Raw genomic sequence first — 17964 nt, forward strand, 5'->3', positions numbered from 1 at the left:
TCCAGGGAACCCCAAGGAAGCAGAACAACCAGCGTCAGGAAGAAGGCAACTGAGGCAGTGGCATGTTGTCACCATCTGTCAGTGCCTCACAGTTTCTCTCTCTGCACCCCTCTTCGACGCTTCCTGATCCTGAGGAGTCTCTACTTCTTCATAATGTCCATGCTCAGGTGGCCCCCAGCAGCCACCCCTTCTCCATTTTCCTTGCCCGTTAAGCTCAAGCACCCACCAGGGGCAGGGAGCATGCCCTGGAGGCCTAATCCAGACTCCTGGGAGAGGGACCTGGCTGGCCCAGCTCACCCAGTTGAGCTGACTGCACCATTCTGGTCCTTAGGCAGGTTAGGAATAGACCATCACATGGGCCAGGTGTCCCCCCACCAGGTCCACTGCCCACTCACTGTGACAGAGCCACTGAGAAGGTGGCAGGTACAAGCAGGGGACCCACATGGAGCCTGACCTGTCCAGGGACCAGAGCTGCACAGGCAGTTGGGTCGGATCTTGAAGGACCTTGCATTCCATGCCAAGGCAGTCAGCCTTCATCTCATCGACCATAGTCGCCATCGAAATGCCAGGAACAGCGAATTGGATGAACTCCTTGGCCTGGGCACAGCGAGGTTGAAAGCTCATGATCCACAGACCTTCTCCGATGGCCTGTTTTCCAGCATTTTCAATTGGTTGCCAGTGTTTAAAACTTTGCACACGTCACATAAGGATCCAGATTTCCGTGAAGATCTGGCAATGCCGATCAGCATTCCTATAAGGTCACAGTCCATAGGGTAGAGTAGCAGCGTCCCCTTGACATGGAATGCCAGTGCTCCAGCCTGTCGGGCTCCTCACCCTGTCGGTTTCGCTCCCTTAAGCCGTGGCCTGGCCCTCGGAGGGCTGGAGTTTGCACACCCAGGTGAGCCAAGCAGACTGCAGAGGCAGCAAGGCTGCGGGCAGGGGGGCCAGGGAGAAGAGGACGAAGGCATGAAATTTGGGCGCAGATTCAGGGAACAGAGGCGTTGACATCAACCTTGCAGGAAACCACCTAAGAACAACAGATCATTCTGGTCTCCACTTCATGCAGAAGCAGGCGATTTAGGCTTGCAAGGTCCTGCTCTGCTGCCCTGTCTATACTCTGCAAATGTCTCTCCCTGGTACAGTTCCAACACGGCATGCTACGGTCACTGTCAGAAAGGGCCTGGACTACTGTGTGTCCCTGCTCTTCCCGGCCAGCTTCAGCAGGTCTCTCTTCATACGACCTCAGCTTGTCACTTGGCATTTTCCCCCCATTCTCTCTCTCCGAATGACATTTCTCTACTTTTCTCAATGTTCAGACCAGTTTGGCTTGCCTGGTAATTCCCTTCTCTCGGGCTCCTCTTTGTAATATCTTTTTATTTATTTATTTATTTTTTTTTTTTTTTTGAGACAGATCTCACTATATCGCCCAAGCTGGGTAACTCCTGGGCTCAAAAGATCCTCCCAACTCAGCCTCTGCAGTAGCTGGGACTACAGGCTGGCACCACCATGCCCGGCTAATTTTAATTGTTTAGAGACAGCTTCTCACTATGTTGCCCAGGCTGTCCTGGGAAGATCTTAAAACCATGGTCCCCCCCAACCTTTTTCGGCACCAGGGACCGGTTTCATGGAAGACAATTTTTCCACAGACCCGGAGGTGGGGTATGGTTTCGGCATGATTCAAGCACATTACATTTATTGTGCACTTTACTTGTATTATTATTACATTGTACTATATAAGGAAGTAATTATACAACTCACCATAGTGCAGAATCAAATGCTGCCTCTGATCTGGCAGGAGGCAAAGCTCAGCTGGTGATGCCAGCGATGGGGAGTGGCTGTTAATACAGATGAAACTTCACTCTCTCTCCAGCTGCTCACCTCCTGCTGTGCGGCCCAGGTCCCAACAGGCCAGAGACTGGCTCTGGTCCTCGGCCCCAGGGATTGGGGACCACAGTCTTAAAACATTAGAAAATATGGAATGTGAGAGCTTCCAAACCTGGATTCCAAAAACCTGCACCCCAGTATACTTCAGGCAGTGCTTAGGCTTAGTTATTTTCTTGGAGATCCTGTTAAAATGTATCCCAGCTATGGATGTAACTTTGAAGGAAAAGCCATTAGATACATGTTTACAACTGGATTTCTTCCTGGAGCAGGAATTCAATTTCTCGGTAAGAACCTTACTGGACCGGGTTCTGAAATCTCACTGCTTGGGTTCAAATCTCAGCTCCACCACTTTCTACCTCTGGTGTGTAGGAAAGTTACTTAACCTAAGCTCATTTTCTCCATTGGAAATTAGGGTTAATAATAGTGCCTGCTTTGTGGGGTTTGGGAAGGGTTAATGAAATAACTTGTGCAAAAAGCTTAGCTCAATGCCTGGCCCACAAGTGCTCAAGAAACAGCAGCTATTGTTATTAATAATATTATTATTACCAGGACCAATTAACATGTATTTGACTTACCACTATAACCACTATTGCTTTATCACCTTGTTTGATGCTTTCTGTATAATCCTAAAATAAAGAAGTTGGTTTTCAAATTTCCAGGATAACATACTGATTTTTTTAAAGTAAAATATGTTGAGTGAACACTTTTATTTTGTTTACAGTTTGGGGACAGGTGGGAAGGCTATACTTTGAACTCCCCTTTCACAGATTAAAGCCTCCGAGGTGGGTTTTTTAAAGAAATACTTGCTCTGCTCGGCAGCCAGAGTTCAAAGCTCTGGTGGGAAATGGCAAATGCTAGCCTTTAATTGTAAATGAACTCTCCAGCAACAAGGGATACAGAGTCAAGTAAACAAACAACTGATTCTGCTGTCAGTAGTTTCCTTTTAAAATCCGATGTCTCCCCCCTCCCATTTTACAGACCCGTTTGAGTTGAAGAAGCACCTCTTGGAGAGGGCTGGCTGAGGTCCTGAGAAAAGGGGTCTTCCACAAAGGACCCTCGCAGGGGAGGTCTCCCTCTTCGTCAGCAAGCTGTGCCTTATGAAGCTGTCTCTTTGGCATATATATCCTGCCCTTGGGCTTTTACCTAGAGCATTTCAGTTGTATTTTATTTCAGGAACACAAGATGTTATCTAAGGTGCTTTAACATGGCTCATAATATTGCCCTCCCTCCCTCTGCATAAACTGCAAATTCTTTCCATTGTTAACACTATTCACGGTGTGGCGGCAGCTCCTCAGGGCTGTGCTGGAATTACAGGCCACTTTGTTTGTAGAATAGCGCTGGAAGCTTGGCACCATTGATTTGCATCAGTGCCTCCGGAATAGCCTTTGCCTTCTCCTTAAAGATACTATCTAAACTGTGAAATTCATTAAATAGCCCCAGAAATGGATCAGGTTATTTAACACAACATCCCTAATGGCGCAATATCTCAGCTGTCTGCACTGATAGTGAGCATTGTCTTGGATAGTGTTATCAGCCCAGGACACCCGCTATGAATATTGATCCCAAGCTTGTTACAGGCATCACTTGCCATCAGGACAGGTCAGGGTTGGAACCCACCTAGCATCAAAGCAATTTAAAGACAGCACTCAGGCAGAATTTTAATGCCCACACTAGGGGGGAAAAAACCAACACAAATCGAGGCCATGTGCAGAGGGAAGATGGCTTACTGGATATGGATGTATGTGTTATATAGGAATGTCTTGCATGTAAATACACGTGTGAGGGTGTTAGTGAGTCGAACACATCGCCAAGTGGTACCCAAAAGGAAGCCTCATTGCCACCTGGTCTTTTACAAAGCAGGTGGCCAGGAAAAAAATTCCCCTAGGACCTTTCCCTCCACTCTCCCCCAAATCGAAGAATGTAGGCGGCTTCTCTTTAAGCCGGGCAAGGAAGCGAGCACATTTCTATTCTTCTAATGTGGACGAGAGACACAGCAGAGTTCCCTGTGTGTCACCTATTGCCCGAAGCCGAGAGTATACTAGCATGAGAGTTCACACAACCTTGCGCTGCACTGCACACACGTCTCAGAACTACTGGGAAGATAAAGGGCAAGACAAATTTTAAAATTGTTAAGAGAAGGAGTCCTTAAAGATTTGCAGGTTTAAAAAATATGGTCTCTGTATGTTCTTGGCTTTCTCCCCAATTTGTTGCTTCTTCAGCTTTTGGCTCCTTTCCCATATTTAACATCTGCGGACCACAAAGGAAAGACAATTCGCTCCATTGAAACAAAAACTTTTGAGGCGATCTATAAAGTGCAATGAAAATAATCCAGGTTTGGGCTGCTCTTGGCTGTCTGGGCCTTCCTTGTGCCTCTGGTTTGGGGTTTCGGGTGCCGTCTGGAATGCCAGCCGGCCATCCTGTGAATGGTCTCAAGGTTTCTTACAGGAGAAAGGGTACGAAGAGGGAGCATGGAGGCCATATATTTCTGTTCTAGAGCTACCTTAAGGAAATCTGTTCCTAGCTACCCTGAAGAAGCTGAGTACAAGCAAATATAAACACGGGTGGAAAAGTGGGCTAGGATGAATAGGGTGAGGGGGGAGAAAGGAAAAGGAAGGGGAAAAAAAAATCAAGTGAGAACTGGGTGAGAAAGCTGTCAAAACAGAGAGGGAAGTACCCTATCTGTATTTGAGGAAGGTTCTGTGGTTTGCAATCCAGGTTCCTGGGCACACCTTTTAGTTCCAGGGCCGTCTTGTCTTTGGTTTTCACGTGGTAAGTGTCCATCCCCTTTGGTGGAAGGTGGTCCAGTGGGCTTCCGCAGGGCACTTCCTTTCCTGAGCTTTAAAAGCACAATCCATCTTCACTTTAGGACGGGAGCTGGCTTGAATTTCAGCAGGGCTTTAAAGTCTGCAGGGAACATGGTAGGCACCTTTGGGAGGGGCAGAAAGGTTTGAATGAGAAAAGCAACAAGGAGCTGGCCTCTAAGGACACCTCTTCAATAACAGATGGGATTAGCCGCCCCCAGCACTTTAATGGGAAGGATTCTCCTCCCCTTCCTACTTCTTACCTGCTCAGACAATATTAATTGCCAAGTCATTGTTTGGAAACCCCATGGGGTGGTGAAGAAAGGAACAGCAGAGTTAGAGGTGGTTCTGGGATGGAAGTCTCAGGATTTGCCTGAAATAAACGCTTAGTGCCCACAGACTGCAACGTGCTCTCCAAGTGACAAAAGAAGAAATGTTAGGATGAGTGCGGTTGGTGGAAGCTTCCCCAAACCACTGATGGTGGCTATGACAGAAGACTTGGCGGGGCAAATGGGGGACATTTCAATTGTCTCTCATCTTGCACCTTAAATTCAAACCAGACAAGAATCTTTTTTTTTGAGACAGAGTCTCACTTTTTTGCCCAGGCTAGAGTGAGTCATCCCTATTTATTTGTTTGTTTGTTTGTTTATTTATTTATAGACAGTCTTGCTCTGTTGCCCAGGCTAGAGTGCCATGGTGTCAGCCTAGTTCACAGCATCCTCAAACTCCTGGACTCAAACGATCCTAATGCCTCAGCCTCCCGAGTAGCTGGGACCACAGGCATGCGCCACCATGCCCGGCTAATTTTTTTCTATATATTATTAGTTGGCCAATTAATTTCTTTCTATTCATAGTAGAGACGGGTCTCGCTCTTGCTCAGGCTGGTTTCAGAACTCCTCACCTCAAGCAATCCTCCCGCCTCGGCCTCCCAGAGTGCTAGGATTACAGGCGCCTCGGCCTCCCAGAGTGCTAGGATTACAGGCGTGAGCCACCGCGCCAGGCCCAGACAAGAATCTTTTAACCTTTTTCTTCTGGGGGGCTGGGGTCAGAGATGCAACCCGATTCCCAGAGACCCAATTTCTGTTGCAAATGATTGAATTTCTGACTGTGAAGAAGGCCTGGCTGAAGGGCGTCAGGGGTTGTGCTCAGTTCACGGCAGGGCGGGGCAGCAGCCTTCAGAGCAGAGGGGCACACTCGTCTCTCCAAAACTCGTGCTGGCCTCAGACTCAGCTCCGCCACGAGGTGGAAGGGAAAGACTCCGACAGTGTACAGGGTTTTCTTTCTCTATTTCCGAGACAGTAGGACGTACTGAAACAAAAAACCACTGGTCCAGCAGAAGACCTGGGTTCGAACCCAGACTCCGTCACCAACGAACGGTAACCCTGGACAAACCACTTCTCATCTTGAAACCTCAGTTTCCTCATCGTTAAACCAGGGGCAGTGGTCTGTGCCCCAGCGCACGCCTGCCTCGCGGGATGATCTGGGACTCAGAGGGGATGGCTCAAGCCCAGAGGCTTTGTATACCGTAAACTGTGAAAACAGGAGGGCTTTTCGGTCCCAGGGAACCGCGTCTGAGGCTATTCCTGTGATTCACGGGCGGCGCAGGAGATGTCCTGCGCGCTGCCCTGAAACATTCAGCCCCGGCCTGAGTTCATCCCCAAATCAAAGGCCGGGACACCAGGGAGAGGCGCAAACTCAGGTTAGGGAGGGGTGTGCGAGCGCGCAGGGAGGCTCCTCGGGGTGGACGCAGCCGGCCCCGCGGGCGCGCGCACCGGGAGCGCGGAGGCTCCCCCTAGCCGAGGCAAACGCCCCCAGCGCGGCGCCGGATAGTCCCGAGGCTGGCCTGGGCGGCGCAAGTGCCAACCGACGCGCAGCCCCCCGCGGCTCTCTCCCCGCCCCCTCCCCAGCCTCACTTGGCCGCGCGAACCCGGCTCCGGGCTGGAGAGCCGCGGCTGAGCCTCAGCCGAAGGCAAACCCGAGCGCGGCCGTGCGGGACCCCGCGCCGCCGGCCCCGGCCCGCGGGTGGCGGGCATGCTGGCATGGCAGGACGGCGGGGCCAAGGCGGCTCCGACCCACCACAAGATCTCCTTCTCGGTCCTGGACATCCTGGACCCGCAGAAATTCACCCGCGCTGCGCTCCCGGCCGTGCGCCTCGCTCCCCGGGAAGCCAAGAAAAGTTTGGCGGAGGTCGAAGCGGGGAAGGACGCCAGCCCCGGGGACCCGGGCCGACAGCGGGAGACCCCTGGTAAGAATGCAAGGCGGCCCCTGGCCCCGGGCGGCCCCAGTCCGGATGATGCGGTGGAGCGTGTGGGGGGCACAGCCAGGCCCCGGTGAGTGGCCCTTAACGGCGTCTTCCCCAGAGAGAGAAGGCGCTCAGGACCGGTACTAGGTGTAGCCCCCGTCTCGGAATTGGATTGAGGCGGACAGCAGGCTCTGAGCATCCGGGGCTGGGATTTGTCACAAAAGCCCCATCCCTGCTCCCCCGCCAAGCGAGTAAGCGCCACACCTCTGCTCGCAGTGGACACCCACACCCAGCGCCCGCCCTGCCGGGTTCACTCATTTATCGGGCATTTAATGCGCTTGCCCCGTGCCGGGACCTGAGAGCTAGGGGCTGGGAGAAAGGTGATGAGAAACTTCGGAACCTGCCAGATAGACAACATCCTTAACATCGCCCCCAGTTATGGATGAGAGAGCTGAAGGCTTGTGTCCCGGGTCTGAGTAGCGAGGTCAGGTGCCTGCTTCCAGCCCCGCGGGGACACCTGCAGAGACTCGGCCGCCCCGCGCGCTCACTCCGCCCGGACCCAACTGTTCACTGGGGCTGGGGGCGAGGCGCGGGTGGGGTGATGGGAAGCTTTTGGTGCTTTCTCCTCGAAACCCTTTTGACTTGCTCCTAACCCTCGCGGATACCTGGTTAAGGGTCCAGGAAATTTTGTGGCTGGAAGGATGAAAGACCGCAGGACTCCCGCCGAGTGGGGCGTGGGCACGAGGATCCCTGGAGGGTCAGGAGTTCAGGTCCCCGGGGAGGCTGGACGCCACGCAACCCCTGCTCCCTCCTCGGAGTTTGGCGGTGATTGCCTGGGGCCCCGGGGCGCCTCTGGCGGCCGCGCTCGGGCCCCGGCCGGCGGCCTAGTAATTGTTCGGATCTCCCTCCGAGGGGCCCAGCTCCCCTCCCCCAACCCTCGTGATCGATATTCTATTACTGGCGCCTGCATATCTCCTGCCCACAGCTTGCAGGTACCGACTTCAAACCCCCTTTCCCTGTCTGATCCTAATATTGTTCGATTAAAACTTACCTTTAATAGATGACATCTATCGATCCGGCCCCGCACAAATCTGAAACTCTATTAACACGGCGGGAGAGAGAAGATGGGAAAGGGGGAATTTCACTTTAAAGGGAGGGGGGCGGAGAGCTTAATAACTTCTTTTTTAATTGCTAGGAGTGCCAGACTAAAATAGACTTGTAGGGGCTGGGGAGACACAACCCTAAACGCACTTGACGTCGATGTCTTAATGTACTATGATCCTACCCCCATATGGCTGCCCAGTAGGGCCACCATTCTTTCCTAATGCGGGGTGTCATTCATTCACTCAACACATACAGCTTGGACGCCTACTCGGTGGCAGATTTGTACAGAGCAAGAGGACATCGCACCCCTAAAGACTGTGCGGTGTTGGGAGAGGAGGCGCGCGATGAGGGGAGAGGAGCGGAGCCGGGGTTTGGCTGGGGGGAAAGCTGCGTGCTCCGGGAGGACGAAGAGAAGGTTTGGGGACCGGACAGGCCGCGTGGTTTCAGGCTTCTGGTCACCGTCCCCTTCTCCCCTAGATGCTGCGGGCCGAGGCGCCGGTCCGGCGTCCCCCCTGGAGGGCTCCGAGGCCGAGGAGGAGGAGGAGGACGTGGAGGACGCGGGACGGCCGCAGCGACGGGAGCGGGCTGCGTGCTTGCTGGGCGGCCCGGCGGCGCGCTCTCCCGAGGCCCGGGCTGGGGCGTTGACGGCTGGGGAGCGCGGCGCGGACGGCGGGGGCGGCCCCATGGGGTCCCCCGGCTCGCCGGGCTCCCCGCGGCCACGGCGCCGGCGCGCGGAGCCCAACTGCGCCAAGCCGCGGCGCGCGCGCACCGCCTTCACCTACGAGCAGCTGGTGGCCTTGGAGAACAAGTTCCGGACCACGCGCTACCTGTCCGTGTGCGAGCGCCTGAACCTGGCGCTGTCGCTCAGCCTCACGGAGACGCAGGTCAAAATCTGGTTCCAGAACCGCAGGACCAAGTGGAAGAAGCAGAACCCGGGCGCCGACGGCGCGGCGCAGGCGGGGGGCGGCGCGCCCCAGCCCGGGACGCCCATGGCTGCAGCTGGGGCCTGCGGCGGCGGGGGCGGCGGCACGGGGGGCAGCCCCGGCCCGCCGGGCCCTGGCGCTCTGTCCTTCCAGACTTTCCCCTCCTACTCGGCGGCCAACGTGCTCTTCCCGGCCGCCGCCTCCTTCCCGCTGACGGCCGCCTCTGCCGGGAGCCCCTTCGCGCCCTTCCTCGGGCCCTCCTACTTGACCCCCTTCTACGCCCCGCACCTATGAGCCGCAGCCCTCCGGCCCCAACTTGGTCGGGACTCACAAGGGCCTGGCATGGTCGTGTGTCCCCCCTCCACGGAGCGGCGCCGGCGCGCAGGGACCGCCCCCTCCCGGTGCGCGGGTGTCAGCGCGCCCGGCCTTCCAGCTGCCGGGAGGCGCCGCCAGAGGGCGAGGAGAAGCCGGCTGCGGACTCCGGGCTCGCCCCTCTGCGCCCGCGCACCCCCTCAGTCCACGCGGGCCACCAAGGGGTCAGGGACCTGCCGTCTTTGAAAGTGTCCGGAGGTGGAGGCTGTCCTCAAATCTTCCCGTGTCTGGACCTTGCTGTTCGCTTTCGGTCAGGTTTAATTCAGTTCAAGGGCTCTTTTTTGAGGGTCTGGGTGTTCAGCGCGGGCCCAACAAAGGTGCCAAGAGGGAAACTCCAGGGAGCTAGGACGCCCTGCCCGCCAGCTGTGCACGGCCAGGATGGCGTCCGCCAAGGCTCTAGCTCACTCAGGGCGAGGAGCTGTCCTCTTTCCTAGCGGATTGCACCCCGCTTCACACTTGTTTATTGGCCCAAACCCAGGGTTCCTTCCAAATCCTGATTGAAGCTAGGAGAACTTGGTCCACGCACACAATGCCGATGTGAAATGGACTATTTTTAAAATGCATCAAACTCAACATTTCTAGATCGTCATTTAAGATTTGGTCTGGAGCACGGTACTTATTTCACACAGACTCTCTGCAGGTAATTCCTGAGAGAGTGGGTACCTTATTTTTCTGAGTAGGACAGAAGTTTGAGCGAGGAAAGGCAACTGGGCTTTGTAGCTGACTTGCCTGCTTGCGCAGACTCAGGTCGGTTGCACTGCAGGCTTTGAGAATGGCTTGGGCCAAAACCACACAGTGGCCCCAAATGCTTGGAAATGATGACGAAGGGAGCCACAGCTCAGCTGACATCATGGGATCTATGCAGGAGGCTACCTGTTTTGATGTGAGATATTTGATATTTTAAAACTTCAGGCCTGGCCAATCAATCTATCTGTCCCAGTGACTCCTGGATTCCCAAACAGTGAGCCATTCTGGGAGAGAGCTAGCCCCACCAGCACACACTACATGTGGACAGTTGGACTATTTTTTTTTAAAAGCACAAACTCAGCATTTTTAGATCTTCATCTAGGATTCTGACTCGAAAGCAATTCTTGTTCCAAACAGACTTTCCATGATGGTGAACAAGCAAAAGGTTGTTCTGTGAAAGCAATACTTGTTGGGTGTAAGGAGTGGAAGCCAAACCCATGTTCATAATGATTCAACTGCAGAACTTAATACAGGAGTATACATTCTAACTGCTACTTTTATTATCTCCCTTAAAAAAATTAGTTCTATAAAATTCCCTTGCCAGTTTTGTTTGGAATACTCTTCCTTTAGTTTTCTGTGTTATATGATCTTGCAGCCTATGTCTCAGAAACCCAGAGGTCCCCAACAATGGCATGCATTTTTCATTCTCACTTTCTTTTGGTTACTTGAGGCCAACTGAGATCTATATGAATACCATATTCCTTACTATTTCTTGATAGCGTATGCCACTAACAATTAATTTTAATGATCAATGGCTTCAAAGTAAAAGCACATTGTTTGGTATTAGAAACACATTATGTTATTATAAGCTTGAAACATCTAGTTCTATTATCAGGAATGATAGAAAATATCCCCCCTTTCTCCTAAATTAAATGAAGACTTCATGTGACTCATAAGATTTGAGGCCGGGCGTGGTGGCTCACGCCTGTAATCCTAACACTCTGGGAGGCCTAGGCGGGCGGATTGCTCAAGGTCAGGAGTTTGAAACCAGCCTGAGTAAGAGCAAGACCCCATCTCTACTATAAATACAAAGAAATTAATTGGCCAACTAATACATATAGAAAAAATTAGCATGGTGGCACATGCCTGTAGTCCCAGCCACTTGGGAGGCTGAGGCAGGAGGATTGCTTGAGCCCAGGAGTCTGAGGTTGCTGTGAGCTAGGCTGATGCCATGGCACTCACTCTAGCCTGGGCAACAAAAGTGAGACTCTGTCTCAAAAAAAAAAAAAAAAAGATTTGAGAGTATGTATTATTTGCTAATTAGACTCTTTCCCTTCTATTCTAAAGAAGAAAAATGTCCTCAACATATAACTTTCTAAAAGACGGAGCCAGATGAGATTAAAAATGCAGTTTCTGTAATAGAGAATATTATTTTGTTCACTTTACATGTTGGTAAACACTCCTTAAATATCTGCTTGTTGATTTCTCAAAAGCAATATTCTGTGTGTATAAACAGACAATTCACGTGCACAGGGGCGAGCTCTGTAACAAAGCAGCTGCATTTCTGTAATAAGTGAAAAACATTCATTCCAGTCCTCTCAGGTAGCAGAATCAAGGACTTCAGTCAAAAAGAGGGAACAGGGAGGGAGGTGGGGGGCTCATCTGTGGACTGGCCGGGTGCTGTAATTCCTGATCCTCTTGTTTCCACAAGCTGTCACGGAGTAACGCTGGAGGCATGTGACTTTGAACTGCTGCTGCTGTAAAAGGCCCGGTGGCTCTCCAACCAAATCTTTAGACCGAATCATTGGTGTGTTTGTCTAATAAATTCTTTTTGTAATAAATTCTCCTTGATTTCTTGTTTAAATTACTCCTTGTTTTCTATTAGTAAAGCTTTTAAATAATCTTATCAGGCCAGGCTCGGTGGCTCAGGCCTGTAATCCTTGCACTCTGGGAGGCCGAGATGGGCGGATCGCTCAAGGGCAGGAGTTTGAAACCAGCCTGAGCAAGAGTGAGACCCCGTCTCTACTAAAGATAGAAAGAAATTAATTGACCAACTAAAAATATATATACAAAAAAAATAAAATTAGCCGGGCATGGTGGCACATGCCTGTAGTCCCAGCTACTTGGGAGGCTGAGGCAGCAGGATCGCTTGAGCCCAGGAGATTGAGATTGCTGTGAGCTAGGATGCCATGGCACTCACTCTAGCCTGGGCAACAAAGTGAGACTCTGTCTCCAAAATAATAATAATAATAATGATCTTATCAGTGTCAGAGGATGTGTCTATGTCTCCCTCACTCCAGCTGTTACTCCCAAATAGAGAATATTTCTACCCTAACACTCCTTTTTGAAGCCATGCTTTTCAAACCCATGCTAGATATGCCCAGAGTGGCTACATTTTCGGGCAGTACATACAGACACACATGTAGGGCCATTTTCATAGCAAAAGAAAAGCATCTTCACAGAATCTTAATTAGCAGCTACTAATTTTTTTTTTTTTGAGACAGAGTCTCACTTTGTTGCCCAGACTACAGTGAGTGCCGTGGCGTCAGCCTAGCTCACAGCAACCTCAAACTCCTGGGCTCAAGCAATCCTTCTGCCTCAGCCTCCCGAGTAGCTGGGACTACAGGCATGCGCCACCATGCCCGGCTAATTTTTTCTATATATATTAGTTGGCCAATTAATTTCTTTCTATTTATAGTAGAGACGGGGTCTCGCTCTTGCTCAGGCTGGTCTCGAACTCCTGAACTCAAACGATCATCGGCTACTAATTAAATCAACACCTACCTGTCAGAGTTCAGGGACTTGAACTTCTTCCTAGCCTTACTTTACCAGTTCTTAATATCCCCAAAGGAGTCTGGTAGATAACCTTTCAGACTTGCGCCACCCACTGGTCATAGATTCCTGATGTCAAAAGTGACCCATTCAGATCCCTAATTGAAACCATGTAACCAGGGAGCCTTATTTAAGGGAGCCGAGAGCATTTCTTGCCCCAGTCCATGTTATGGGCACAAATTAATTTAGCGTGTTTGTCTTTTTAGAAATAACTCTTATGACGTGACGTGAAGTTATGAATAGGGTGACAAAAGAAATTCTTCAATAAATGCTAAATACATTTAGTGGGAGAGATTCTGTCATAGAGGGGAGTCAGTTTAAGGGAAGCATCTAATACTCTAAGGGGATTCAGAGAAAGAGTAACAGGAAGAGAAACAAAGGGCTCCAGAACCCAAGGAAAACTCAGAAGGTGACAGGTGGGGCCTTGTGGAGTCTGGGGGGTACCTGTGGCTGCGGCTGGCTAGGGCCACAGGTGAGGCAGGATTGTACGGTGCTCGAAATGTGCCTGGCTGTGTTCAAAGCCACTTCCACGTGTCGGTGGATGGCTGACCTTGGCAAGTTACCGGTGTCCTTGTGTCTGTTTCTTTACCGTAACGCCTACCTCAGAGCACGATGGGGAAGACCGTTCTGTGGGAAGCACTTAGATTCATGCCTGGCACAGTGATGGTAGCTCAGGGGTCCTCAAACTTTTAAAACAGGGGGCCAGTTCGCTGTCCCTCAGACCGTTGGAGGGCCGGACTATCGTTTAAAAAAAACTATGAACAAATTCCTGTGCACACTGCACGCATCTTATTTTGAAGTAAAAAAACAAACGGGCAAAAACACCCGCATGTGGCCACATGAGGGCCGTAGTTTGAGGACGCCTGTTAGCTGTTACTCCAGTCGAAGCTGGAAAAGATGTTGAAGATGCTGTACCTAACCCAACCACTTTGTTGAAAACAATTTTTTTTTTTGTAGCATAATAAACACTCAGAAAACTGACTATAGCAGCTTGGTGCATTTTTCACAAATGGGGACATGCCTGTATAACCAGCACTCAGTTCAAAAAACAATATCACACCTTAAAATCTGTACCCCCATAATATGCCAAAAAAAAAAAAAGAAAGAAACAATATCACCAGCACCCCAGAACCCCCTGTGTCCCTCCTAGTAATCAGCTTCCCCAAGGAGGACCACTGTCCTGATTTCTAACAGTATGGATAGTTGTGTCTGCTTTTTTAAGTATAAAAACTCAATCATAGGCTGGGCGCGGTGGCTCACGCCTGTAATCCTAGCACTCTGGGAGCCCAAGGCGGGCGGATTGCTCGAGGTCAGGAGTTCGAAACCAGCTTGAGCAAGAGCAAGACCCCGTCTCTACCATAAATAGAAAGAAATTAATTGGCCAACTAATATATATAGAAAAAATTAGCTGGGCATGGTGGCACATGCCTGTAGTCCCAGCTACTCGGGAGGCTGAGCTAGGAGGATTGCTTGAGCCCAGGAGTTTGAGGTTGCTGTGAGCTAGGCTGATGCCACGGCACCCACTCTAGCCTGGGCAACAAAGTGAGACTGTCTCAAAAAAAACAAAACTCAATCATAGAGTACACACTCTTTTGTCTCTGGGTTTTTTTTTTTTTGCTCAACATTATTTATGTTTCACCCACATTGTTTTGTACAGTTGTAGAGTTTTCATTCCTATTACTGTTGGTATTTTACTATACTATGAATGTTGCAACTTATTTATCCACTCTACTGTTGATGGATAATTGAATACTTTCCAGTTTGGGGCTGTTATGACTTAACAGTCTTGTACATGTCTTTTGGTTAATATTATATTCATATTTCCTTTGATAATAGCTCTAGCAGTGGGATTACTGGGTATGCATATGTCTAGCTTCAGCAGATATCAACAGTTTTCCAATGTGGTTGTAGCAATTTACATTCCCACTCGCAGTGAATGAGAATTCCAAATGTTCTGCATCCTCATGGGACTTTGGATCGACTCCATTTTTCTTTCCAATGATTCTGGCAGGTAAGTAGTAGTACCGCATTGTGGTTTTGATTTTCCTGGTGAATAATGATGTTGATTATGTCTCCATATGCCTGTTGGTCATATGGGTGTCTATTTTGATGAACTGCCTAGTCAAGTCTTTTGTCCTTAGCTAATCTCCACATTTATTGGTAAAATAAACTGAGTCTTAGGAAGTGACTTGCCCAACGTCACCCACATTACCTAAAAAGACACTGAGACTCAATGAGGTTAAATAACTTGCCCAAGGTCACACAGCTAGTAAGAAAAACAGAAGAGCTTGAAATCTGGGCCTAATGACTCCAGGATGATTTAAATTATACATAGGGCCACCAATTGTAAAATACTTGTTTAAGAATATTTTTAAATAATTTGAAAGCTGCTTGTGCATTTTGTAGCTACAGGTAAAGTGTCAGCACTGGAACGAAGGGGCATCCCATTGCTCTTCCTTCTCCTTTCCCTCTCCTCTCCATCCTCCTCCCGCCCCCAGCCCCTGGCCACCAACAATCTACCTTCTGTTCCTATGGATTTTCCTATTCTGGATATTTCATAGAAATAAAATCATACATTATGTGTCCTTTCTTTTTTTTTTTTTTTTTTGAGACACAGTCTCACTTTGTTGCCTGGGCTAGAGTGAGTGCTGTGGCGTCAGCCTAGCTCACAGCAACCTCAAACTCCTGGGCTCAAGCAATCCTCCTGCCTCAGCCTCCAGAGTAGCTGGGACTATAGGCATGCACCACCATGCCCGGCTAATTTTATATATATATATTTTTTAGTTGGCCAATTAATTTCTTTCTATTTTTAGTAGAGACGGGGTAGGGGGGTGGGGGAGTCTCGCTCAGGCTGGTTTTGAACTCGTGACCTTGAGCAATCCGGCCCGCCTTGGCCTCCCAGAGTGCTAGGATACAGGCGTGAGCCATCACGCCTGGCCCCATTATGTGTCCTTCTGTGCCTGGCTTCTTTCATTTAGCATAATGTTTTCAGGGTTCATTCATGTTGTAGCACATGTCAAAGCATCATTTCTTTTTGTGACTGAATGCCATTGCATCGTGTGGCTGGGCCACATTTTGTCTATTCATTCATCAGTTGATGGACGTTTGGGTTGTCTCCACCTTTTAGCTATTGGGAAGAGTGCTGTTACGAACATTCATGAACCGGTATCTTTTTGAGTCTCTGATTTAAATTCTTTTGGGTACATACCTAAAAGTGGAATTAATTGCTAGGTCAGATGGTATTTCATGTTTAACTTGTTGAGGAACTGCCAGACTATTTTCCACGGTGGCTGCACTATTTAACATTCCCAGCAGCAATGTATGAAAGTTCCAATTTCTCCACATCCTGGCTAATGCTGGTTATTTTATTTTTTCTTTTTAAAAATTAAAACCACCTTAGGCCAGGCATGGCGGTTCATACCTATAATTCCAGAACTTTGGGAGGCCAAGGTAGGAGGATCACTTGAGCCCAGGAGCTCAAGACCAGCCAGGGCAATATAGCAAGACCCTGTCTCAAAAAAAAAAAAAAAAAAGTTTAAAACCATCCTTGTAGGTGGGAAGTGATATCTTGTGGGTTTGATTTGCATTTCTCTAATGACTAATGAAATAGAGTATCTTTTTGTGTACCTGTTGGCCATTTAGCTATCTTCTTTGGATAAATATCCACTCAGGTTATTGGCTCATTTTTAAATTGGGTTGTCTATCTTTTTGTTGTTGAATTTTAAATATTGTTTATATATTCAAAACACTTATATCCTCCCCTTCTTTGTACATTAAAATAAATATATGGTTCCAAAATTCCCTCCTCCCTTCCTTTGTATAAACTTTTATTGGGCACCAACTGTGTGCCAGGGGCTACCCTAAGCTCCTGGAATGCAACACAAAGCCCCTGGCTTGGCACTGGTGAGAGGAACTCAGGTGAATGGAGGTCGCAGACAGGTGCATGCGTAATTGGTGCAATGGAGTGTGAAAATGCCATCGCTTTCTTGTCAGCTATTTCTGTACAAAGAAACACTGTTCTTAGCACTGACGTCATTTGGAATTCAGGTTGGAAATAAATACGTACGCTACTAATTCCACTTTTGCCATGCTTGTTCTAGACAGATCTGGATTGTGTTTTAGAAAGGCTTTGGCAGCCATTCATTACCTCCAGAATGTGGCACAACATTACTAACAAATAAGTTAATGATAATACTGAGATTAAGTTCAAAGGACCAGATTATTTGTTTTATTGCAATGAATCATATCTAGCTTTTTCTGCCTTATAAAGTCATTAGCTTCCATCTTGGTTTTCTAAAATAAATTGAAATGAGACTACCTTCGGTGGTTTAGAGAAACCTTTATCTTACTGGGAGTATAAACCCATGTAATTGCATCCGCAGCTGATTTTTAATTTCTCCTTCAACTGTAGAAGATGAAAATACTATGGTAGAATAAGAACTCCATGGCAGGACAGATACAGGATGTTTTGTCCCATCCCTCTCTTTAGGAGCTTAAATATTTAGCAACCACACTTGCAGAAGCCCCTGGGCTTTTGATGGGGGTGCGTGTTTTCAAGGCTGTAACAGAGCCCCATATCCCTTCCTGGTTTACTGTGTGGCAGGCCACGGGGGTGCCCTGGTGAGCAAATGAGACCTGGTCCCTGCCCCCCAGAACTCCCATGAATCTAGTCCAGTGGCCTTCCAGCTTTAAAAAAATTTTTTTGTTGATGCATAATAATTATACATATTGTTGGGATACATGTGACATTTTGATACATGCATACAATGTGCAATGATCAAATTGGGGCATTTAGGATATCCGTCACCTCAAACATTTATCATTTCTTTGTGTTGGGAGCACTTCACATCATCTCTTCTAGCTATTTTGAAATACATGACAAATTGTTGTTATCTACAACAGTTGCCCTAATTGTGCTATTGAACACATGAACGTCTCCCTTCTCCCTAACTGTGTGCCGGTACCATTACCAGCCTCTCTTCGTCCCCTCCGCCCCTTTTCCAGGGTCTGGTAACCATCCTTCTGCTCTTCGTCTCCATGAAATCACCTTTTCGTTTTTATTTTTTAATTTTATTTATTTATTTTTTTTTGAGACAGAGTCTCACTCTTATTGCCCCAG

At 49.1% G+C, this 17964-nt stretch overlaps 1 protein-coding gene across 1 annotated transcript; it reads left to right on the plus strand.

Annotated features, from left to right (window-relative positions):
• The first annotated feature begins 6716 nt into the window (after positions 1-6716).
• NKX1-2 (NK1 homeobox 2) lies at positions 6717-9248 on the plus strand. The gene is made up of 2 exons (XM_012781331.2): positions 6717-6930; positions 8509-9248. Exons 1-2 carry the CDS (start codon positions 6717-6719, stop codon positions 9246-9248), a joined length of 954 nt encoding a protein of 317 aa, XP_012636785.2.
• Positions 9249-17964: the final 8716 nt, after the last annotated feature.

This window comes from Microcebus murinus, chromosome 14, assembly GCF_040939455.1.
Source record: "Microcebus murinus isolate Inina chromosome 14, M.murinus_Inina_mat1.0, whole genome shotgun sequence".
Lineage (NCBI taxonomy): Eukaryota > Metazoa > Chordata > Mammalia > Primates > Cheirogaleidae > Microcebus > Microcebus murinus.